Source organism: Opisthocomus hoazin, chromosome 7, assembly GCF_030867145.1.
Source record: "Opisthocomus hoazin isolate bOpiHoa1 chromosome 7, bOpiHoa1.hap1, whole genome shotgun sequence".
Taxonomy (NCBI): domain Eukaryota; kingdom Metazoa; phylum Chordata; class Aves; order Opisthocomiformes; family Opisthocomidae; genus Opisthocomus; species Opisthocomus hoazin.
In genome coordinates this window covers 32312717-32338743 of record NC_134420.1, presented here as the reverse complement: position 1 = coordinate 32338743, position 26027 = coordinate 32312717, and the positions used below count along the sequence as shown (strand labels likewise).

Genomic DNA, 26027 nt, shown 5'->3' with positions numbered 1-26027 from the left:
AAGCCTCATAAATGTGAGGACATAGAGAATAGACGAGAACATAAAGAATAACTAACATTAATTTCGCCCTCCCAGATATATCCTCTTTGAGTTTATTCACTTAAGCACCTTAATTCAGATGCACAAAGTAGAAAAATTTTAAGAAAGTGAGTGAGCTTTTAAAGCTTTGCCTTTACAATGGAAACTCTTACAATTTCAACAAGTGATTGGGGAATTGGTTCATGCAGTTTTTGTCCTGCAATAACTGCTTGGCTGAAAGACAGCTTACTGCCTGAGTCAAGCAAAATGGAAGGTGAGATGGGGATAAAAAAATTCTTTCCCAAGTGTCTTTAAGCAAAGACCCTATAGGTAATAAAAAAGTACAAAAAGGCTTTTCTATGCACAATGGTTTGTTTGGATGTCCTTGGCCAAAGAAGTTCTTGTTGCCCTGTTCTGGGCACCCAGATGGACCCTGGCTGGCACCAGCCATTTACACACAAGGAGCTGCTGTTTGACAGCCCTCCAATGTGTAAAAGCACTGTGGCCTCCTCAAGAAGCAATGGAGATGCTTAGAAGTATAAAATGTTTGCTCAGTGCCCAAAACTGTGAAGGGAAGATCCCTTTCAGGTGTTGATGTCCCTCTACCTAGAGCTGCAAAGACCATCCTTCTGCAGTGCTGGAGCCTGGGTCTTTGTGCCTTGGTGCAGGTGTGCAGCACATGCTTACCTCCTGGGCACTGAGGAGAAGGAAGAGGCGGAGAAGTTTAGGATTGCTCAAGTGGTGGTGGCTGGGTGAGGCGGCGCTGAGTCAGGTACCAACACACCTGCCTGCCTGGTCCCAGCGGCTTAAAGCACGAGAAGCTGCCTGGCCGAGACTCCTCTGTATCCATCTGCACCTGGCTCAGACACAGAAAAGACCACGATGGGGCTGTTCTACAGCAAGAGCCAGGTAAGAAAAGGAAAGAGGAGGCTCTGTGATGAACTGTACAGGCAGCCCTGCTGTAGGAAGTGGTGTTCTCCCTCCTGTATCTTCAGCTCTGAGATTTCTTCTTCAGCACCAAGGCTTGAGAGCAAAGCGGGGCTTCTGCTTGGGTTTTGTGCCTGATTTCTGTTTTGGCCTTCAAAAATGCAAGGACTTTAATGCTGCAGTAATTTAACTATTTTTAAAATCCCCAGTTTAATACAAAAAAAAAAAAAAAAAAGATCTTTTTGTACATTGCCGTTGTCCTTTGCTTCCATCCATTTGGGCTAGGCAAAACAACTCCTTGAGGAAAAACAAGGAGGTATCAGTAATGTCAATGAGTTCATGGGGAAAGACAGGAAACTAAAATTATGTGAGGTGTTAAATGTAGATCTCTTAAAAATTGTGGGATTTGTGGGCCATAAGGGAATGAATGGTGACACACTGCTATATATTGATCTACATGTTTGTAACAGTGATATTCCCTGCTCTATAAGTAGTGTGCGTGAACTATCTCTTACATGTGTTTGTCGCACAACTAGAAAGTTTTGTTGTTTCTTTTTTGCTTTTTTTTGCTTGTGGTTTTAAGGGGTTTTGGTTGGTTTTGATTATGTTTTTGTCATTTAGAGCATTAAATGTGCAGGTTTTCCTCCTTTTATTCCTTTAAAAAAAAGACAATTATCTAGGGAACAAAATACCTTCAGCCCCTATACTTTTGATTAAGTAATCAAATAGTAATGTTTGTCTTATCCTTGCTGAGGATGAGAGAGGCTGACAAAATCAAACCAGTTTCTTGGCAAGTTTGTTAAACATCTTGTGATAATAACTTAGCTTTAGGTGGTTTCTCAAGATTTCCATTGATACTTTCTTGCAACCTTTGCTTAAAGGAAGATTGGATGAGCTGAATAATTCTGAGAGAAACAATTTCAGAGTTGTTGCTTTCACTCCCCCCTTCTGAGAATTTTGGGATAGGTCTCTGGAAGGTACCTTTCAGGTTCTCATTGTCTGAGAGCCCACACTCCTCTACGTCAAACATGACAAAGGAGTTATATGGCTATAAACCAGCTGATGAGCAGCATCATTACACCATGATATTGTTACTAATTCCTGCCCTGCTAGATTGTCTGCTGTTTGTTGTGAAATACAGTGGATATATATGACATCCTTTGAATTTGCACAGACCAAGATGTGTGTCAGCTGTATTAATGACAGAGCAAGGCTCACTATCGTACATTTCTCCGTGATTGGGTTGTAAGAGTCAGACACCTCTAGATAAGGGTTACCACAAGTTTCCTCAGAATGGAAAGTGGAGGACATTAGAGGTTTGGTTTGTGATTGAACGTACATTTTGGATCTCTGGCCACACCTGGCTGCAAACCTTCCAGAAAGGAGGAGAAGACAATGCACAAGGAAGAACCTCAGTTGAGAAATACTTTGGATGGTTGGAATTGAAACAATTCAATGCTATCTCTGACTGTGCTTCTGTTCTTTCTCTCTGCATGCTCATCCCATGCCTTTTGTATGCTGCTCAACAGACAGAACCCTCTCCATGCAATTTGCTCACCGTAAAAATCATACGGATGAAAAATGCCAGGAAAGCAGACTTGTGTAAGTATCTTTACTATACCCTGGAGCATCCACATGCTTGTAAAACTACTTGGAATATAACCAAGTGTCACAAACACTACAGAGTGTTTGTAAAAGGAGAGAGAGAGAAAAATGCATGACGGCAGTATGCTGATGATGAGGTAGCATAGTTAGAAAATACTATTTATTCTTATATCCTTACCAGTGTAACACTGAAGTCTAGCTACCAGTTGTAGTTCAGAAGAGGTTTGCACAGAATGCATAAAATGTTTCACATCTGAACCTGCAAAGAAAGAGAAGACTGCAATAAGACATTTAGATGAGGCACTTCTTTCTAAGGTTCTGTCTTCCCTGTGCATCCCTGGGCCTATTACAGAATATTTTATATGAGCTCAGGACTGTTTACTTGACATCTCTCATGAACTGTCAAATTTGATTCAACCATAGGAACCACAATGTTTAAAAACTTAGATGAGGGCTTACACTGTTAGCTTTTTCTATCCTTAATTATTTTTACAAAATCTCCAGTAACAACAGTTACGTTCGTTAATGCTCCATGACTATCTGAACTGCAATACGTTAGGAAAAAAGGTGTGAATGACAATCACCTCCAATCTGAGAAGATGGCTGCTTGTCTCACAATTATTCATTTATGTAAATAAGAAGGTCTGAATCCAGAAAGTTTTTATAGGACCAAGATCAAGATAAATTTGTTCAGTTAAAATGATGCAAGACAAGACATTTGTGTTTGGCCCTGTCCAAAGTGATTTGCTTTGAGTTCTGCTATAGTTTCTCCAGAGACCAAAGGTATACGAAGAGTTTCTCACTCTGATTTTTACTGAAGGGAAGAAAGATCCTTTGTGGTCACTGAATGTGTGGGGAAGATGAGTCTGTGTGAACCTTCCCACAAGACGACTACTAAAGTGTGGAAAGGAGATTTGAAGCTCAGTTACATGCTGGAGAGAAATTCCTTGCTCCAGCTAAAACCTATTTGAAGGCACAAACGTGCACTATGAACTGAAAGAGGTGTGGAAAATTACAGCCCTTAGATATCTCCCCACATGATCATATTCTATGAAACCATCTGCATGATAATGAGCTTACCAAACTTCCTCTCCACCTTTTTCTCATCTGGATCAATGCTTTCTGTTTTTGTCTTGAAACCATTTTTATTCTGAAGGGAGTTTCCTCTGTTTTGATGCTGTCCTTCCCAATACTAGAAAGTTTCTATGGGCAAGGGGCAGGTACTGAAATGCTTAGAGGTTTCTGCTTCCCAGTCCAAGACACATCCCACCAGCCTGAAAAGCTGCTTAAAGGAGCAGTTTGAATGACAGAGGTGCTTTCAGACTATGGCACAGAGTCTGGAACAGCAGTAAAGCCACAGCATGGCTTTCCCAGCTGAGGCACTTCTGCCTTACACTGTGAAGGATATACTGGATTTTGACTGCAAAACCAAATGACAGACATTCACTACCAACATTGCCAAGCTATCATCTGTTTGAAATGGTAGCATCAGTCAAAATGTTGATGGAAAAACCTTGCACAAACAAAACAAGAACAATACTTGCAAAAGGTGAATGCTTTGCTTGTTGGGTACTTCCATCATGCAGAAAATCATACCAGTCATGGCACTGCCTTACGCTAAATTGTTGAATCTGGTTTTGATTGACATCAACTTAATTCCAGTAACATTCGATTTTGCTGAGCATAAAATCTGTCAGTTGCATTTATCAGAAAGATCTACTTTTAAACCAATTCAGAACGTAGTTTCCTATGCAGCCAGATTTGTAGAAGTCACATATTTCAATGACATGGCCTTTATCATGTAAAATAAACCTGTATTTCAATTTTTATAATAAATTAATTTAACCTTTGGTTAAACTCACTGGCAGTGTAAAAGCTAGTGCAAATTGCATGTTGGTAACTGTATGTGACTTTCACTGAGAAGCAGGAAAATGGGAGGCTTAAAGTAAGAAATGTATGACTGGTACAAAATTTTGCTAGTTTGTACGTAAAACTGGGGGAATATTGTTGAGTTGTTTTGGTTGTCTTTACAGTTCCCTAGACATTAGCTTGACACAGCCTTAGGAAACCCAGAAGCATGTGGACCTCCATCACCAGCGGTGTAGACTTCTTTACAGTACCGTTTTCCTAACTTTGAAATTTTTTCTCATTCTTCCTTTTTCCACAAACTTTTCTAGACAGAACAAGTTGGCAAGTGTCACCTACTTGTCAGTCATCTTATAGATTTTTAACATTTTAAATAAGCTCCTCCTATCTCTCACCAGTTGTGCGCATCCTTTCTTTTCTGAAGTGAATCCCATTTTGTTATTTTCTCCTCTCAAGATACTTTCTTGCACTAGGTTTCTACAGAGTTTTTGGATCACTTTATTTAATACTCATCTAGTGTTTAGAAGGTCTCCCAACCCGGTGCTGCAGGTTAACTTTGTTATTGGTCTACTTGCTCCATTTTCCAGGTAACAGAGATGGGTAAATTAATCCATAACAATAAACTCCCAAAACCTCACTAACATCTCCCATGGAACAGATAATACAAGACCTTTAATGGAAGTTTCATTCAGCTTTTTAAACCCTGAACCTTTTTAATGCACCCTTGCGCTATTTTGTCTCTTCTTCCCATCAGTGTATACATTAGAACACTGATTTCCATTTTTGTATTGATGCATAGCTGAAACCATTGATATCACTTGTGAATTCAGTGCCTTGTTTGTGTTATTCACATTCCACCTTCCCACTGAGCACACCCACATCCCCATCAGGCTCATTGGGGCTCTTGATATTCCTGGACCTGTGAACACTTGCCAGTTCCCAGATTTGGGTGTGTGCCCCATCTGCATCCTGACTCCCTCATGGGGTGAGACTTGGATGTGCACCAACCCAACCCACCCTTAAAAACAGGACTTTCTCTGCAGAGAAATTCAGATTTCAACCTTGGCCTGTAACAGTCCTTGGGCAACAATCATATCTTCAGAACAGAAGGATGTGTCTTTTCACAGCACGTGGTTCAGCCTGGGGACTCCTCACGGCAGGAAATCATGGATGCCAAAAGTTTATGTGGGCTCAAGATGGAGACTGGGCAAGTTCATAGAAGAAAAATCCAGTGAAGGTTGTCTTAGGAAGGCTCTGAATCTTACATTGTGAGAGCTGAGGGAGTGTTATATGAATCTTGCCCTCTTATACTCTTCCTTAGACACCCACTACTAAAAATGGGGCTTGCTCTTTTCTGGCACAGGTGTCCATCCCTAACTAGACCAAAGGTCCTTCCCAAAAAAGGACGAAGGGGCTAAAGAACAAGATACTGGAGAGAAACAAAATTATTAAGTGGAATTAACAAATGAAAAAGTTAAAAATAGGGAATGGGATGGGAACACTGAGCTGAGCATTTTCAAGCCATCTTTCCCTGCTTCCTGAAAACATCCAAGAGTCCTCAGAGTACGCTGCCTGTGGGCCCTGGGCTAAATGGACCTTGACTGGTAGAGAGTCAATATTCTTCAGTATTTTCTCAGCGAGAAGATTGTATTTCTTGAAGTTTTTATGGGAAAAAAACAACTTCTTCCATTAGGCTTGTTAATTTTGGAAGCTTTGAAGTTTTGGACTTTTTTATATGTGGCTTATATAATTTTGGATACAATATCTTATAAAATTATGAAGTGAGTTTTCCATTTTTATCAAAAAACCTATTTTACTGCACTGCAGTACCAGTTCTGCCATATATGAGATCAATTCATGGAAAGGCTCTTGAGATCCTGAAATGAACTATAGCCGGTGAAATACATTATTGTTTGAGGAAGTGTAGTCCCATGTTCCTTATTGCAGGAACCCACCGACTACCTCTGGTGTTTTGTTCTTACACTGTTGTTATCGTTTCAGTGTTGTTTATTACTTACTTCACCATTTAAGCAGTTGCAATTACGTACCACCAGCCTATTGTTATAGGTGCTGTTTGAAATCTCGTTATAAAATAAGAGGATGTAAGCTGATAAAGCCTGACAAGGGAGAAAACACAAAAAAGTAAGGTTATTTGGTAACATCTCAGCAAAGGGATATTTAAGGATGGATGTAAATGAGACTAGTGATATTGTTTTAGGGATACGTGTAGGGTGCCCCACCCAATGTAAAGGGCAAGGTGGCAGAGTGTGAAAGCTTTTTACTGAAGTTTAGCTATTAGGAGATTAATGTCAAATGCTGCCTGGAGGCAAAACTGATCTCCAAGGACTGAAAGAATTCTGATAGTCTGACTGTGAAGGGCCTTAAGAGGAAGATATTTACTTCCACAGAAATAACCCCCATATTTATTTAAAAAAAACCCACAAAAGTTCAATTATCTAAATTATCTAATATTCTACACTCCACAAAATGATGCCTGCCTGTCCACCCACCCTCAGCCAGATCTTTGCTCAGCTCCACGTTGTGGGAGAAGGAAGAAAAATATTTTTCTCAGCTGGTGGTGAAGGTAGTTTATATTTCATGGAATGGATGGGCCCAGGTGTAGGGAGACATGATTGAGGAGATGATCTGGGCAAACAGAGTTTGAGACCACACTGTTGGTTCAGTTCCTTTCAGCACAATACAAAAAACTGTACCCTAATAGTCATGAAAAAATCTAACCCCTCGAAATAGCCTCAATGTGAGCACTGAAGAGACAGTCCAAAATAATGAGGATGTCCAGGTTTCTGCCCAGGTTACAGGTGGGCTGGATGCTGCATCTGTTAGCATCAAAAAAGAGGTAGAATTAAAATTAAAAATTTTTGTTTTAGCCCTGTTTGAATTTGAGCTGTCTATGAGATAGTGAGATTTTAGCTCGAGCCAGCACAGCTGTTGCCCTGCTGTTTGGGATGCAGCGTGGTGCCGGGGGGCTATGGTGTTTTTTAGCATGGGTCACGTCACTGTAATGCTTTCTAATGGTCAAGCACAATTAAGATCCTGTCCTGCTGCTGTCCTGAAAGATAATTAGAAACTTAGTGTAATAACTGGAGGAAGAGACTGGGCTTTCATAAACACCTGCTGCCACACCTGCTTTTGGCAGGATATTGCCCCACAGTGATACTACGGCTGCCACCCCAAGCATGTCTGACGGCTGCTCACATGTCATGGTTGAGAGGAGGGACACAACAGGTCATTGCTGTGAAGCTCTGCTGTGTATATCACGTGTGAGCCTAATTGCTGTGGTTAAGTGGTGGTTAGGCTTATGTACCAGGGTAATGATGATATGCTTCCACATGGCTGGCAGTGGGATCTGTGTTCTTATATGTGGAGAGGCAGTTGTTACGGAGCTGGTTGGGAAGAATCTGGGCCTGAGGTATCTGAGATGTCTAAGATAGGCGTATGTATTAGTATGAAACACTGGTTAGCAGCAGTCTGCAATGCTCAAGTTCATCCATGAACATGAATGTTCAAGGCCAAAGCTTCAGTATGAATATAAATCTCATGATTTATATGAATGAATTAACATGGATGAACTTTATGACCTGAAGACTCCTCTAAGTGAAACAGCAACGCAATGCAATCTCATGCAAAGAAGCAATGTCAGCTTCCTCTGTGCTTGGAAACACAGACAAGCTTTCACTTGCACATGAAATGTTGCAAATACCTTTACCACTGACTGAGGCACAGAGATGCAGGTGAAAATAGTGACATTAAGCAATAATTTTTATACATCTTTACTGGTGAAAACTGTCTCAGGACAGCTGCTTCTCAAAGCAAATATTATACCATTAAACTGTTCAACATTTCAATGTTTGTCTTATATGTGCTCATTTTAATCCCCTTCACAGAGGATTAAATGCAATTCACTTCCAGAGACAATTTATTTATTTTCTTTAAAATTTTTTTCTTGAATTTTTTTTCTTGATAAGCTTTGTTGTTGAGCTCTATTGTGTGCATGTGTTTTCCCTTCTTTGAGTTTCCAAAAGGGAAAAAAGCAGACTGAGATCAGGTGCCTTGGTGGAAGACCTGCCTTCTGTGACAGCAACGGGACTTCATGGGAACCTTCAGTGTGATGAGCTCTTGCCTTCACCACGTTGGCAGCCAGACGTGCTAGAGAAAAGAAAGGATGCTCCAGAAAGTAAAGAAGATGAAACTTAGAGCCAGAGCTACCCCAAAAACATTAAGGCATGTCCATTCCTGCTTGTGGAAGTCCAGTATGTAGGAGCTGGGCTCTGTTCGTCTGGCAGCCCCCATCACAGCTGCTAATGTTATCTGCTTCATGGTCCCGACAGGCAGCTGAACCACCCATGGTGCCTAGCCCTGCGAGAGTCTCATGTGTGTGTGTGTCCCTGTGCACATGGGTGGCTCTTCAGCATTAAAACCTTTGAAGTCTGACATAAATAGACAGTTTGGCTATGTGTGTCTTTGAAAAGCAATGCAAGGTAACTGCATATTTTGAATGTTTATTGTTTTTCCAGCAACTAAAAGAAGTAGCTCGCAAGTAGAGCAAACTGCTGGGCTTTCACAAGAGCAAAGCAAGCTGATTGTCTACCACTGGCTTGATGGTACCTTAGCTGATATCCTGGCCTGCATTCTGCATATTGTGCTTTGTACAGAGCTTAAAAATTCATATAGTGCAACACCTTATGGGGTACTAGGGGTGTTTCGTTGGTCTGTTGCTTTCATGCTTTACCTCTCTTCAACAGTAACCCAGTCAGATTGCTACGTAAGCCTGAGCCTGCCAACAGCTTCTGTGCAGCATTTCCGCACCAAGACAGTCCAGAACAGCAAGAACCCCACGTGGAACGAAACATTCCACTTCACAATTCAGAGCCAGGTTAAGGTAGGAACATGGTTGTCCCCAACAGGTATTCTTACCAGATATCAAGCCTATCATATAGCCCTTCCACCCTGTGGGTCTTTCTGAGTTCTCTTACGAAGCATTCACACTCTATTACTGTAGCTATTTAGCTTTTGATGGTTGTATAAGACTGTATCTGCCATCACAGTCAACAGAGTCTATGGAGAGCAATTACAAGATGTCTATTTGTTCATTCTTGAACTTTCCTAAATTCCTTCAGCTAAAATGAAATATCTGTAGCATGTTATGTTTGTTAAGCCTTATATACTTTTTTTTTTATCCCAGAACATTCTCGAGCTAAAAGTTTGTGATGAGGACAACATAACTGAAGATGACCATCTTCTCACTGTTTTCTTTGATGTCTCCAAAATTCAGCTTGGGGAAAACATTCAGCTATCTTTCCAGCTGAATCCACAGGTATGAATAAAATTCAAGGACAAACCTAAGGGGATGTATCAAGTGAGAATGTGGTTATCTGAGCTTTCCTCTCATGTGTCCAATCAACAAGCCTTTCTTAGTGCCCATTTAGCCACCTGAGTATGTCCATCTGTTTCAGGGGTTGATGCCCAGTGTTGCTTCTGCAATTATTACAAATTTTGGGTGCTGCTTCTACAGACAGAGTTGGCCAATGGCGTTGGACTTGTCTGGTTGTGATCCTTGATGTCAGAATAGTTTGCCCCAATGGTTTTGGGTGTCCCTTTGCTGTTGGAGCTGTTGGTTCTGAGCTGTGCATTATGGTCTGCTTATATAAAAGTAGTGATCTGCAGTCATAAACGACAAGCCCAGTGTGGCATTCAGCTTATTTAGAAAATTAACATAAGACTTGCATAGCTGAACTATTTAAAAATGTGAGTTTTTCAGCAGGTCTTGATTTCATAAGGTTGAGACAACTTTATACTGAAGTTTTAAGGGCAATGTTTTGGCCTAGAAATACTTACTTGAGTGAGTGCTGATTTGAATTGATACCTGTTTTAGAAAGGCTGTCTCTCTATGCTGTGTTTTCCTTAGTGCTCACGCTAGGAGGGAAACAAGATAATGGGAGTTGCACCCAAAACCTGCCAAGGAAGAAGGAAATCTTAGGGGAAGGCAATTACAAAAGCCAATGACGAACACTGAGCACGCAATGAGTCTGTGTGTGCAGACTCCACCAAACCTAAGTACACCCTCCAGAACATCCGAGGCTTCATATGCCCAAGTGTGCCACCATGTCCATTTGCACGTGCTGTGTGTGAGGGCTGGGAGAGGGGCAGGGTGATTTGGATGCACCAGAGAAACCCAGCCTCGCTCATGCTGAGGACCACTGGGGAGTGTGAGAGCTTGTGGGAGGGGAAGGGAAAGGGGAATTGAAGGTGGCCTGTGAAACAGTGTGTGGTGAACCTATGGCTGCAGAAAGGTGGAGCAACCACCAAGAGGCCCTGCAGTATGTACTAAATTTGTCTTGCAAGGTGTAAACTAGGAGTCTGCTAAAATAATGGATATGAAGTTAGAAGTATATGACACTAGAAGTATAACAGATACAACATGAAGAAAATTAAATCTGTTGCATGTGCCGTGACAAAAGGTGGACACTGGCTTATAGAGACCCCTGAAGAGGACAGATTCCCATAGGCTTTCTCTCTTCACCAGAGGACGAACCTGCAGTGACTGCATGCATTTTCTTTTGCAGGGAAAAGAGGAGCTGGAGGTTGAATTCACGATGGAGAGCAGGTGTGTAAGGTCAAAGAGGCCATCAACAGAAATGTAAGCCAGAGACAAAATGTTACTGACACAAAACATCAGTTTACACTTGCAGCCCCCTAACACTTTGAATAAAGTAGAGGGGAACTTTGGGTGTTCAGGAAATGCTTGTGTAGGGCATCTAAAGGAGAAATGGTGCATGATGTGTGTGCATCTACACCAGCTATCCACACAGAGAAGCGAGCACAGATGTTGATGGGAGCATAGAGATGTCCCTGATGGCTGCTGCTCACCAGGCTGCAAGGGGAGAGGAGGTGATAAGTTTCAAACCCCTCTTGCTCCTTACAAACATCCCAGATGTTTGGTTTGTCATAAGAATGTGGGAAAATGATGCTTGGAATTTGTTGTAGGTGTAGGAATAGATTTTAAAAAAATTTTTTACTGTGTTTCTGTGCTGACTGTACTGTTAACGGAGAGCATGGACATGTAAATCAGTCCTAGTGCTGCTGTCTGATACAGTGAGGAGCTCCTCCATCCAGCAGATCTCCATAAATAGTTTAAAGACTCAAACCTGTGAGCGGCAAATTGGATTGAATGTCAGCTAGAATTTCTGATGCTGTTTGCCCATGCTGCTTGTCCAAAGACGGACTTATAAGGATAATGAAATAAGGATTAAAGAACAGTTAAAAAAAACCTCAACCAAACAAACAGAAAAGAAAGAGTGCTGGTTTTGAATTGGTTGTTTTCCATTTTGTCTTTTAGTCCGGATCCTCCTGAAAACATTGTTACTAATGGAGTTTTAGTGGTAATGTTTCTTTCATAATCCTTCCCCTGCCATATAGCAACGCTTGTTCTGAAACTCGTATCAAAGGTACCAGGTGGTTGCTCCATACGGTGGCATGAAGGCATTGGCCAAGAGGCAGCCTAAAGCTGGTGTCAGCGTTGGCTTTCCCACACGGTTCCCCGCTAGTGACTCACGCTGGGAGAGGCTGCAGCTGCCAAAGCTGAGCAGCCACCAGCACTCGCCTCTGTCCAAACCGAGTCAGGCTCAGGCGGGCGACATCCCTCCTTCTGCCTGGGGAGAGCTGGGTTCAGTACCCTGCCTGGGGAGCCTTTCCCAGTGGCTGGTCGTCCCCCAGGCCCTTGCAGGGCTGCTCCTCCAGAGCAGATCCTTTCTCTTTCCCCATCTCTGCACGATCTGTTATTTCCAATGTGGCAGCCCAGTGCCACCTCCTGAGCCCTGGAAGGGGGGTTACAGGCTGGCACCGTCTCCCCCCGAGCCCCTGCACCCTGCACATGCCCAAGGGACTGACCGAGGCACAACTATGCTGACAGCAAACGCCATTTTCTCTCTCCCCGGTTGTCTCTTGCAGTCCCGTGAAGTTTCCTGTCTGGAGGTGCAGGTCAATGGCGGGAGGCTGAGGAAGGACAGTATGGGTGAGCCTTTCGCTGACTGATGGAGCAAATTGGAATGCCACTTTATGGCAAAAGCACTCAGTGTATTACACTTGAACACCCCGGTTTAAAGTTATTTATGGTGCAAGACGGAATCTTACTAATGCCAGTGGCCTCTGGAGGGGGCTGTAGTTAGTAAAAAAATGTACAGATGGTTACAGAATGTGGTGTGATGAGCATGTGGTCTGGTTCCCCCACAAAATATTTTCCTCTATAATAACATCTTGTCAGATTCTTCTAATTTTCTAAAATGTTTGTGTAGGGAATTGAATTTTTTGAGTCCTAAACTGGAGCTAAATCCTGTAGTTTCTGGGTATAGAGACAAAGAAAATGGGCAGGATGAGGACTGGGCCTCTCATACCAATTTAACTTCTTAAAATTTCTTTAGGGGTAACAATATAAAACACAGCACCAGTTGAAACACAAGACACGCAGCATATTACCAAAGACATTTATTGCACATTTTAAGCAGTGCGTCACTACCATGTCAAGCCCATGCTTGTGGGCCTGTGTCTCCTACGCATTTTTTAAAACATCTCACTGACATCTCCTGATGGCCCCAATCCAGCAAAGTGCTTAAGCACTTGGGTCGAGTTGAACTCAGTTGTCACAGTGAAGAAGTTTGCTAGACATGTCTGAAAATGCTTGAGTAGGATAAGTCTTTTGAAGGCTGATCATACACCTTTGAGTGTGTGGATTTACAGAGTATAGTTTACCTTGAACCTGGGTGGACACTATTCTATAGAAAGACTATTTTTCAATTACTCGAAGAGACATATCTGGGGCTTATTATATGAAGGCCAAAAACCACCAGACATTATATTTGTAAGTGCCAGAAATTATTTAAAAAGAAATATTACAGGTTGAAGTAAAGGGAAACATGACAGAAGGATGGAGATTTTACAGGTTCCAAAGAGAACTGTGCTCTGCTATGAAAAAAAAGTCTGAAATGTTTGAAGTACCTTATTATTATACTAGAATAATATTTTAGTACCACTTACTGCCTTATTGCTGAGGTACTTCGAACATTTCAGACTTTCAGGAAAGAGTGCTTTTACCCTAAAAAACTGTTATCAGCTGTGAATCATCTAATGAACAGAGCAGTAGTTGCAGCAATCACAGTTTATATGGAAGTGTGGTGGTACTATAGCAATAGTTACTATACGGCACGTTCAGTAGACAAGTTCTAAAGTTGAAATGCGAAGGCTCAGATAAGTAAATCTATTTGTCCTATAATCTGGATATCAAAATGAAGTAATTGCTTAAGAAAGACATATATTACAGTACTGTGCAAACAAATTATCCACATTTTTTTGAAGAACTTAAGTATGAAACTCCTTTGCTTCAGAGAGAAAGTTTGCCTTAACTGTGGACGGGTCATACGAAGGAACCCAGACCCACACGCTGAGCTCCTGCCTCTGCCCCACCACCCCGGCCAGGTTCCACTACATCAAGTATAATCAGTCGGCGCTCACCGTGGCACTACCGCAGCGGAGGCGGCTCAGCAGGGTGCGTGATCGCTGCTAATGCATAGGTGGCTGTTTTCTGTGTATTGGTTTGGGGACCTCTACGACCTGAGTGTGTATGTAGTTTTGTGTGTACAGGGAATTAATAGATGTATGTATGTGAGACATGGGAGATTGGTTTTACCCCTCTTTTCCCCCTTCTTTATAATAGTTGACTGTTGTTATCTTTTTTTTAATCCTTCTTTTCAGTCTATATCAAGTCAAAATGAAAGGGATATGAATGCATCTGTGACTCTAGGTCTGAATTCGTTTCCTATACAAGAGAAAATAACAATAGCAGAGGTGAGAACAAGTCTTTCTTATTAAAAACCAGCCCAATACACATTCAGTTTGGTGGGTGATGACAGTCTGGCAGTTCAGCGATTCAGTTCCCGTCAGACACAATGTGTGCTACAGCATAAGGTGTGAATGATAGTCCCTCTGCAACTATGCTATATTTCTTTTTTTTCTTTTGTTCTGCACGTGGTTGCAGGTATGCCATTCAACCCCATTCTGAGTTTAAATTAATTTCCTCAGGACATATCTAATACGTTAATCAACGCAGTATGCAAGCTAACGGTAATAGATATGACAATTAAGACATATTTGCAAAATATGCCTGAAGCAGCAGATGAAACGGAGAACATCAATTTGCCTGTGGTTCGGATGTCCAGCTTTCAACGACCTTCCCAGAAAATGAAGGTTAAACTAGGTGTTCAGTTATGAAAAGCTGAGGGGCCCTAAGCACACCTGGCTTGGGTGAATGGCCCACTTCTGTTCAACCCAGACAGTACTGGAGCTTGTTATATCTCTCATAACCCAGACCATTGCCAGCTAGATTCAGCAGCTACTTTGCTGCCTGCAAAGATAATGAAGCTCAGCCCATAGAGGGAGTGGGGGAGGAAGGTGCAGGACTGATGAGCATGCTTACACTGTTTGTATTGCGATTTTCAGGACAGGACAATTGACTTGTACACAAAGGCAAATGAATGGTAAGTGAGTCTGCAGCAAGACCTGATCCTGTGACTGGGAGACATTTGACCCTACGAAAAGCTCATTTGAAATCAGCAGGGCTCCATCCAGGCTCAGTTATAAGCAGAGGTGTGCTCATCTTTTGGCTGCAGGCTTTTTTTTTTTGCCAGATTCTCCTTTTTCAGTGATGGAGAATTACATCGTGGGTCCCCTTTCCTCCAAGTTTCCAAGCTGTTAGTGCAACTCAGTAAGTAGATCTCAATTTGTGTGCATTATTATGCCCACAGATGGAGAGAGCAGCTCCACAAAGAAATCATATTTCTGTTTCATACAAACAAAATAAAACCAAAGTATGGTAGCTGCTTCCCTAATTAACTGCAGTGCCTGTTGAAAGCAGTTATCTAGTTACAGGCACATATGGCAGGCACTACTGAAACTTGAAAAATGAATTATACGAGCAAACAAAACCCAGTGTGTTGTAGGAACCTTATTAACATACCAGGACAGTATGTCATGTTCTGCTCTGCCTTCCCATTTGCATTCTTCTTGGCAACTATAGCAATTAGCAGAGGCCTGTCCGTGGTGTTGCTCTTTCTCATTTATTACATTACACTGTCCACAAACCAATCTGTTAACAGACACCAGCATAGCTGGATTTGACCATGGCAAAAAATAATATAATAATATTTGTGCCCTGGTCTCAGGACTCAGGGTCTCTGTTTCAGGCCAAGAAACCTAGACGCCCGCCTGGGGTTTGACCTGTGCAGTGATGAACAGGATTTCCTGCAAAACCGGAGGAAGGTGGTTGCAGCTGGACTGAAGAACATCCTTCACCTGGAGGAAGATCTGCAAGAGCATGAGGTAACCAGCAAAGGCACTGCAGGGGGATTTTTCTGTGTCATTTCCCTCCATCCTGGAGATGAGGAGTGATTTTTGCCCTCTGTCCAGATGAGGAGCAGGAGCCTCTGTGAGCAGCTCCTTCTCCAGGGTACTGTTTGCAGCCAGGGTGATCTCAGCTGGAGAGCTCAACAGTCTGTCTGGATAAGCAAAGTCTCTATTTCCACTTGGCTTTCAAGTGAATAATTTGAAGGAATTTCAAACCAATGAGTCTGGTCCCTGTTTCTTAAAAATCCTTCCTGAAGTGCCAAAATCTTGTAGTATACCTCACAGGGATGTCCAGCAACCTGCATTATTTAAAACTCCTAGAGCAATGCTGCTTTTATCTCTATGGTACATGTTTTATTTTACTTGTGTCTGGATGTTGTGTTTCCATGTCTGTCTTCTTTTGATATGATGTGCCTAGATGCCACTGTTCCACCTATGCTTTCTTCCCTTTTTTGTGTTGAGCAGGTGCCTATAGTGGCTGTGACCACAGCAGGGTGTGGGATAAGAGCACTTACTGCCATGTATGGCAGCATTTTGGGTCTTCAAAAGTTGCGTGTTCTGGACTGTGTTTCATACATCAGTGGCTCATCTGGCACAACATGGTGAGGAGTCATTTTGAGACTTTTCTTTTGATCTTGTTGTGTTATGCAAAACCCATACTTTGTCTAGGGCTTTAGATCTCAGTGAAGGTAAAAGGGGTCTTTGGAGTTATTGTTTCCGCCTTTGGTCTATGAATATCAGGGCCACCCATGAAAGGCCTATTGTGCATCATACATTTACTGTCACTGAAGTAACCTATCCCTAACTGAAAGAGAAGACTTTACTGGAAGTGCAAAAATCCTTAATCCTATGCAAAATGGTGCTTTATGGTTATTTACTGTTGGGCTAAAACAGCATAGACAGCTGGTTTGTTGCTTGCTTTGGATCTCAGATCAAGTGATTTTGAGTGATTACCTTTAGACTTGTATTTCTGTTCAAAGTAAGCTCGACGGAGTGGAGTGACTTAAAGCTAAAACAACAAGGAGTGCCCAAAGTCCTGCAAAGCATATTCTCCGAGTTTTGAAAGCACCTTCTTCACTTCTTTCTGCTTCCCATCATGTTTCCTGCCTGCAGGACCATGACAAAACTGTATGAAGATGCTAATTGGTCACGTAAGGATCTTGGAGAAATAATTATCGAAGCTCGGAAGCAAGCAACCAAGTGCAAGATGGGTGCATTTTGCTTGAGAAGTCTGAGGAATTATTACAGAGAGCTGAGCCAGAGGACCCAAGCAGGCCATAAGACATCTTTTATTGATCTGTGGGGACTCATGATTGAATCCATGTTAAATGACGGGGTAATGTCGACACATCTTTCTTCTCATAAAGTTGGTGGTTTGATCTTTATGACTGTTATGAGAAATTAGAACTCTAGGAAGAGGCACTTGGCCAAGAACACTGTACTTGGTATGTAGACAGAGCACCACTTACATTAACAACCTGGAGATGCAGTGTATAGATTCATATGTCTACACTGGCGCCTAAAGTGTGATTGGACATAATATCAAATGCGCTGACTAGCTCTGAAGTTACGAGCATACTAATTAACAGTGTAGCTGTCCAAGAAGTTTTTTGAGATTCCTATGTGTTTTTTACGGCCCCATGTTTTTATGTCTCCACTGCTGCAATATTTACACAAGTTGCAGTCACACCTCGCATGTATTGCAGAGGTACCCCATATGTAGTTACTGCACTTTGTCATTTAGTGATGAGAGAGTACATAGATCCAGAGCTCCTATGACATCTTAGCTACAGAAACTGTGATTTTACAGGTACGTTTCTGCTACTTTGGATTTGATCTCTCAGGCCCTCCTGTTCCTAATTTTGTTGGAACGACACAAGCAAATCTTTCCATGTAAACTAGCAGAATGATGATACCTGGAGAAAAAGCCATTTTAATTTAAAAACATGGTTAATATTTTGTCTGTGTGAAACAGATGAAATACTCCCGTTTCATATCATGTTTCACATTGTATTTCTGGCCTCAATGGTACCTAGCAAAATTTTCTAGAATTTCATTTGGGTGAGTACACTCAAAATCTCCATTTCATGTATAAAATAAGCTGTTAGCATTGGACAGCTCGAGGATTTTTCCTCTGTGTTTGTTAACTTTCAATACCATTTTCAAAAATTTCTTTACCAGAAGGGTGATTACTGTGGTGCCTTGAAGAACTCTTATGTTTTACAGATAAAACATATGATGATAGCCGAACTTCCCAGATCTGCCCTATTTTTTCACTTACATTTAGCAATGCAAAGTCAGAAAAGCATGTGAAGCAAATCATTACTGTTGTTGTATATTGAATGTAGAACAGGTCTGGTTATCTTCACAACAGTTATTCCTGTTCTCACAATTTTCTTGCACTCTGTTATTCACTCACATGGAAGTAAGTTTAGGAGGAAATGCAGGAAAATGATATCCCATATTAAGACTTCATAAGCTGATATCTCTAAGGAACTTAATATCAGCTAACCGTTTGCGTTTTCTTTTCCCAAATCCAGAAGTGCCACCACAGACTTTCTGATCAACGTCGAGCAGTGAATCAGGGTCAGAACCCGCTGCCCATCTACCTTGCCCTCAATGTCAAGGACAAAGTTGCCACCAAAGATTTTAGAGGTAATGTTTCAATTCTGGAAAAGAGCTATGTTTTTACCTGGGGAGACATAGCATGGGGATACTGTAAATAATGATGAATTGTTTTGAATTCTCCCTCCAAGACAGGAGAAGTCCTGTTCAGAGAAGTAAAGGGTAATCGGGCAGCCACAGGATAGACAGCAACAGTTCAGTGTTTTGTAAGATCTCCTGGCACGTAAGTGTGCATATGCAGACATTAACTTCAGACTAATAACAGAACATAGATCTGTGACCCTGTCTCAGACACACTATGAATTCTTAAAGGAAGTGATTCACTGGAGATTTAGGTTTGCTTAATGTATGTTTTTCATGCTCGGCTAAAGGCAATAAAAGCAATAGCAGTCAATCCATATTCTAGTCCACCTGCAATGAGAAAACTGCCCACTTGCTAGATAAAAAGAAAGAACAATTTAAACTTTCCCTTAGCCCTGACACTGCTCTTTCACAAACCTGTAGACAGTGTGACAGCTGGTCCAGCAGTGGCTGTCAGCAGGGTTTGCTCAGGGCATGCACTAAGCTGGCTTGCCTGCGTGGGCTGACACCTGAAAGGTTTATTTGACATCTGGTGACTTGACTAGTTTTAGTAGTGGAGCTAATGTTGTTGCTGCATGTGTTGGCAGAGTGGGTGGAGTTCACGCCATACGAGGTGGGCTTCCTGAAGTATGGTGCTTTCATTCGCGCAGAGGATTTTGGCAGCGAGTTCTTCATGGGTCGCCTGATGAAGAAGCTCCCCGAGTCCCGGATCTGCTTCATGCAAGGTGACTCACCATCCTGGGGGAGTGACAAGATTTTAATAGAAACACTAATGATTCTGGAAATTAGTCCCCAGAAAGCTGTTTTTCTGCATGTGGTAGAAGAAGTACCGGGTCCAGTCCACAGGTACTGAAATGCAGCAAGTCTCCTGCGACTCACTCAACTGCGCTTGCTAGAAGAGGTGGTTTTATCATTTGGACTAAGATAAAATGAAACTAAAATGACAAAGAAGTTGGCATGTGTACCTTCACGAGTACTTTTGAAGCATCACCATTTCCTGTAGCTTGCCAAACATTTTGAAAGTTGGAAAACTAGGAGACTTTGTGGAAGCTGAAGGAAATACTGAGAAGAAATAAACAGGGCAAGAAAGAAGGGAATCGGTGAAGGAGTTGGCTGAAAATATTTCTTTATCAAAGTAAAAAAGAAATGAAAATAGGAAAAAGACAATGTAAAATTTCTCAAAAAAAAAAAAAGTTCCAGGTAAAACATGGTGAAAGGGAAAATACTTCGAAATTTCTTGTGAAATCAGTTTACCTTCTGAGTCAGCTCTACCACAGAAATAGATGTCAGGACTTCTGCAAAAAATTGAATAGAAATATGAAAAAGTTAGCGAAGAGCTGTGGAAGAAGCAGAAGGCAGTATTTAAAAGAATTTCCTTGGGTTTACCTCAGCACCACTTATTATACCTCTCCCACTTCCTTAGGAATGTGGAGCAGTATCTTCTCCAAAAACCTCTTGGATGCCTGGCACGCAGCTGACAATTCAGAGGACTTCTGGCACAGGTGGACCCAAGACAAAGTGACTGAAATAGGTAAATCTCAAGTACCCTTTGACTTATGGCCTCCCTCCTCCAGGCACCTCTGATAGGGTAACTGCACTCACATCTCTCATTTTTTGTTTTTTCTGTCATCCTGGTGCTCTCAGCCTTGGGGTACGAGAGGCACCAGGAAAATCAAGTGATTTGATTTTATCGAATAGCCAGTGCTTTGCTTAAATAGTGAGATCATTATCTGAAGGAAAGGCACCATCAGATAGACCTTGATGGAGATGAGATAAGGGTTGGATACATAAGGTGGTTCAGGAAGTGTTGTGTTTATAAGGCTTGGAAAGAAGAACTGTCAAAGCCTCATGTCAGCTGTTTGTTAGCCAGAAAGAATCCTGAGTATTCCTTTCCAATATCTGTTCTCCCTGCACAGTGCATCCCTCCTTCAAAACCTGACCAAACTGGAAGACTTAGGAAAGGTCAAAGGAAGTCAATGGAGTGGAGTGCTATTACACCAGCTGAGAGAGGCAGCTCTGTACTGAAAGGCCATTCCTTGAAAATACTTGTGAGCAGCTTCATGTTAAAATTCAAACAGAGCCAGTGATTTAATAGTGAACAGAATTGGGTCACATTTCTGTGGACTATGTTTTGGGAAAAAACCCCAAAACCCTTATGTTTGGGCTTGTGTAAATAATTTGCAAGTTTTTGCTCAATTCAGCTGGCCACACCCAAGCCAAATTAACCAAACTGCTTTTTTAAAAGTAAAAATATTTAATTTAAAAATAAAATGTCAAAATTTTTCTGCTTTTTTCAAAATAAACTTTGAATTTCATATTTAACCTGCATGGAATCTAAAAGCAATAATCCCTTCAAATGTATAAATAAAATTATTTTGCTTGTGTTTTTATTTTCTTGGAAAAGTGAATTACTCTAATGTGTAAGAGTTTTTATGAGCAAAATGTTCTTTTAGTCAGACGTAGCCAATTGGTAAGTAATTTTTTATTTTTGTCAAGAAATTAACCAGAACTCTCAGCAGACCATAGGGAAAAATCATGCAATGCTGAGAGCTGTGAACACATGATTACTATTGGTACAAAAGAGTCACTGACTCTTTGTCCTCTTTGCACTTAGCCTTCTCTTAATTGTGGCTATAATTCAATTGCATGTCCTTTACGCCATATATCTCTAGAGGAACAACCGGACTTGCCTGAGAAGCCTTATGAGATGGCTACCTGCATGTTCACTCCTACGAGCGGCCTCTCCACGGCTCTCCGGGATATCTTGACGGACCGCCCTGCTGTTTCCAAGTACCATAACTTCCTGAGGGGCTTCCAGATGCACAACGAGTACGTCCAGCAGGAGCATTTCACAAAATGGAAAGGTGTGGACAGCACTCCTGCCAGCGTGCCTCAGTGGTCATCGGGGTGGGTGCAGTGGCTGAGATTTAGCGAGGGGCATTTGTATGTCCTAAAGAGAACTGAGTGGGTTTTGTGGTTAGTTGTCAGTGCTTCCTGAGAAGAGGAGAGAGAACAAAGTAACTCCTCGCATTCCAGTAAGACAACTGTTCAATTTTTGGGTCACTTGGTACTGAAAGTCCTCACTGGGAAGAAAATCATGGGGGTGGGGCTCTGCACATATGGGAGACCTGCCTAGATTTTGGTGCCTTTTATGGGTCTAGAAACACCAAAAAAACTAAGTGGGGAGGCTGCTGTGAGTGAAGGGAGCTTTTGGATTGCTGCATGCTATCCTAAAGCAAAGGAAAACTCCTGGATGAGAGGGAAGCTTGCCTTCCTCTTGCTTTCCAACTTGACAGATGTCTTTCTGCAGATTGCTAATAGCTCTGAATCTTTTACTCTTTAGACACTTTGCTAGACACCTCTCCTAATGACCTGAGAGGCAACTCGGAGCACCTGGAGTTGGTGGATGCAGCTTTCTTCTTTGAAACCAGCTGCCCGCCCCTCATGAGACCAGAACGGAAAGTGGACGTCATCATACACTTAAATTACACTGGTGGATCACAGACCTTGGTGAGAAGTCTCAAAACTGTCTTTGTTTAGTAACAGCTTTTCCTTTGCTTTCCACAGCTTTCAGACAGGTGTCTGTGAAACGAGGATCTTGCTGGAATTTAGTAACATGGTGTTTCTAACACGTAGAATAAGAATGGAGATTCCCAGAGCAGAAAATAACTCTATTTTTCTCAAACCACTTTTGAAATAGCCCTAAGTGCTTCGCCAATGAAATACAGAGCAGCACAGTGAAGTTACGATGGTTGAACTGCAACTTCTGTTGCAATTATATGTAAGATTTAACAGCACAAATATAGCTGGGAAAACTTTGTGGTTCAGATGCTGAATTTAATCTACATATTCCTTAAACATATAAGATTTTATTTGTCTTTTTATTTTAATATGTGGTTTTCTGTCTGTCCAGGAACAACCTAGTGAGTGAAGAATTTCTTCATCTTTAATTTTATCTCTTTTAATAAACACATTTTTTTCCCTTAAATAGTGGGCTTGAAGCAAGATATTAAATACATTTACTGTGTTTGCAGAAACTTGATTTGGTTAAAATGGTTACATAGAATTTGAAAGTGGTATTCATCACATAAAAAGTCAGATTTAGACTTTCAAATACAGACTTGTATTTGTAAACCTGTCCCTGAAGAGCACCACAGAAAACACAAATTTCACTGGTTAAGGTTCGCTCTTTTTTGAAGTGGAAGGTACTTTAATGCTGTTCTTACACTGTGATGCCACGTGAAAAATATTTGTCTCTGTAGTGCAGCTGAAAAAGAGTATATGTAATAACTCACACTACATTTCTTTCTTGTACTCTGAAGTCTTTTGGAAATATTTAATTCAAAAAACCTGAAGTGGTACTTCAGTGTTTTGTTAGATAACTTAACAAAGTCATTCATCACAAATTAGCTTTCTGATGAATGCTTGCAGTGCTATATTTTGAGGTCTAAAATATATTAACTTGAAATGTCATATTATTTCTAAAATTCCAAGTTATAGAAATGGGTAAGTTGGTCTCAAAACCTTGCTAAAGACTATTGAGGTCCACTCACAAGTTATACTGCTATATAAACAGATAATATGACTGTGAATCTTACTGTCTTGGACCGCAAATTTAGTTTTGTTTAGATCTATGTTTTTCTGACTTAACTCTAATTCATGGTGCTCTATAACATGCTTTGAATTAATCTGTTCTATTCCTAAATCATATTCCCATCTTAAAGACATGCCTTGGCACATATTTAAACCCTCATACCATTTTGATATTAGGTGTTTTCCTGCAAGACTATCTCCAAATTGCTCCACAGGCAAGAGAAAAACAGTCCCTGGGGCTGCGGATGCTCCCATTATGGCCGTCTGTCCAGCGTTATCAGTCTATTTTGTGCAACTCACCATGAATTACTGGGCTTTGGCAGCAGCCTGATCTTGGGTATCTTTTCCATTCCTTATGCCACTGCTGTTGGGCCATGACCAGCCCCTGGAGCAGACTTGCAGATACTTCTCGGAGCAGGGAATTCCGTTTCCCAGCATCGGACTGAAGGATGATGAGAAGAACCTGAAGGAATGCTACATGTTTGATGGTGCAGACACTCCAGGAGCTCCTCTGCTGCTTTATTTTCCATTAGTGAATGACACCTTCCAAAGATATGTAGCACCTGGTAAGTTAAGAGTACCCAGCATTTTATCGACCCAATGAACTTTTCTTACTCCCTGGATATATTTTCCTCATCCCAATACAAAAATCCTTTGTCTGTTTACTTGGTCCTACTAGCAAAAACATTGCAAAATGGGATGACACAAACTGTTTGCAAAATCAGGTGAAAACTTGTGCATAATTTCTGTTTCAGTCCTGGTGCAATTCAGTGAAAGAAGAAACATGTTCCTCAAGTAGAGGAATGGGAACTAATTTCTTGTGATCTCCAAAACTTTACTGTGCAGAACAAAGCATATTTTACAGAGTTTTATGACATCGAGTTCTAGGGGAGAATTATCTGTACAGTATAGAATGGTTCTACGGAGGGCCACTGTGCTTTCTATTTGGGCTGTTTAATGTGTTGGTTGTATATGCTGGAAAATCAAAGCAATGAACTACAATACATCATAAACTAATACAGTGACTGTGTCCTTTGAGGCTAGTATTTGAGATGCAGGCTTTGTTTTTATGACGATTTCCAAGGCCACTAATGTTCTGCTTCCTCCTGTCCTATATATCTCTTTATACCTTTAGTATGTACTCTACTCAAGAACTAGCAGGGTAAGACTTGCGCACCTGTGAACACATAAAATGACGTGCCATGAGCTGACCAGTAGAAGGTGCTGCTTGCAACAGAATGGTGTTCAGTGACATTTTTTTAATTTTTTTTAGTTCCAATAGACTTTGTTCAGAAGTAGATTTTTCACACATTGTAGCACTGCATTTCTCTTCACAGTAACTGCACCTGTGATCTCTCTAAATTATTCTTGACATAGTCTATCAGAGTACTGTAATTCCCTGGGACTATACAAACACCTTCGTTTTTTCCCTTGACAGGCATGTCACGTAGTGCTGCTGAAATGGAACAGGGAAAGGTTGATATCTCCAGTTTCTTCTCTCCATACTCAACAAGGGAGGTCTCGCTGAAAGCAGAACATTTCAACAAGCTCCTGAAGCTGACTAGTTACAACATCATGAACAACGAGAATGTGATTCTTCAGGCCTTGCGCATGGCTGTGGCACGGAAGAAACAAACTCTGAGCCAGCCAGTATCACAAGCACAGTCCTCTGCTTGACCAGCACTTTCCCTTACTAAATCTTTACCATGACAGCACATATGTGGTAGCTACTTCACTGTTCTTGGCAGGTGCCATCTCTTTCTAACTAAGTAACCTTCTCAAAAAAGAAAACTTGAAGTATTTGTTTCAAAGCCACATGGTTTGGTTTACTAAGCAGTAGTTGCTTTTTGATCCGGAGCTGTGATATCAAACACAGACGTTTGTTATAGGCAAATAGTTGTAGCTCTCTGTCTGTGCAATCTCTTATTGTCTTGGTGGCTAGTCACTAGTATTTTTTCATCTGCAAAATATTCTGGCATTTCGTTGGGACTATTGGTAGCGAATCCATAAAGCCCTCTTCAGACACAGAAGGTGGTGACTATGCAGTATCACTTTAAATCATTTTACTTGGTTTTAATAACTTGAATTAAATGGTGTTCTATCTTTTAAGAGTTTCGTTTCCCAAGCGCTCTTTTTTGTCATGAACTGTAACAAAATATACATATCTTATGAAGGATACTTTATTTTTCAAACTTGTGTTGGATAGTGGATGTACGGATGGGTGGCCTTTTAGGTCTTTGATGATATCTGTTCTTATCAGTTAAATCATACTTATGAATTTGTTTTGAAGGACCATTGCCATTTCCTCTAACAATCAACTGTGTATTGTCTCAGATCATATGCATATGCTGCAGTTGTCCCCCCAGAAAATGCAATTTTGCATCATCTGGAGCTTGGGCAATGCAGTGAATTGGAATATTACAGAAACAAATAGCATGTGAGTGGGACTACAGGATGTATTGTAATTGCACACACAGAATCACACTGGAGAAATGGAGTAAGATACCAATATTCTGCTCACTGCATCACAGTTCTTAACCATAAACTGTAAAACACAGCTGGTAGGTATGCTAGTAAAAATTAAGACGATAAAACTGCCACAGACTAACTAGTTATTTGACAAGTACATTGAAGTCAAAGTAGTGGCTGAGGGGAAAAAGCTGATTAATACACACGTAGCACAAAAACATAACAGCTCTCGCACACCAGTGCAGTTGCCAAAGAACAGAAGAAGAAATGCCCATCCTGGTAATGTACTAAATGATGCATGCGCACATCTGATAAAGGACCTGATGAGGAACCTGTTAACAAAAAGCAGCATGCCTCTTCCAGCTGTACAGGAGAACGGTTTGGAACGCAGGAAACAACTCTGTGTCATTCCCAAGACGCAAGAGTCTTCT

General features: G+C 41.3%; 1 protein-coding gene across 1 annotated transcript; it reads left to right on the top strand.

The window, feature by feature from the left end:
• Window positions 1–900: 900 nt before the first annotated feature.
• Window positions 901–24804, top strand: LOC104328117 (cytosolic phospholipase A2 epsilon). Its single transcript, XM_009933090.2, has 20 exons — window positions 901–927; window positions 2475–2547; window positions 9180–9316; window positions 9620–9751; window positions 11001–11041; window positions 11774–11816; window positions 12385–12448; window positions 13815–13975; window positions 14182–14274; window positions 14926–14963; window positions 15648–15804; window positions 16294–16430; window positions 16942–17164; window positions 18369–18483; window positions 19122–19259; window positions 19958–20065; window positions 21207–21398; window positions 21878–22044; window positions 23510–23693; window positions 24566–24804. The coding sequence occupies exons 1-20, from the start codon at window positions 901–903 to the stop codon at window positions 24802–24804; spliced, it is 2469 nt and encodes an 822-aa protein (XP_009931392.2).
• Window positions 24805–26027: the final 1223 nt, after the last annotated feature.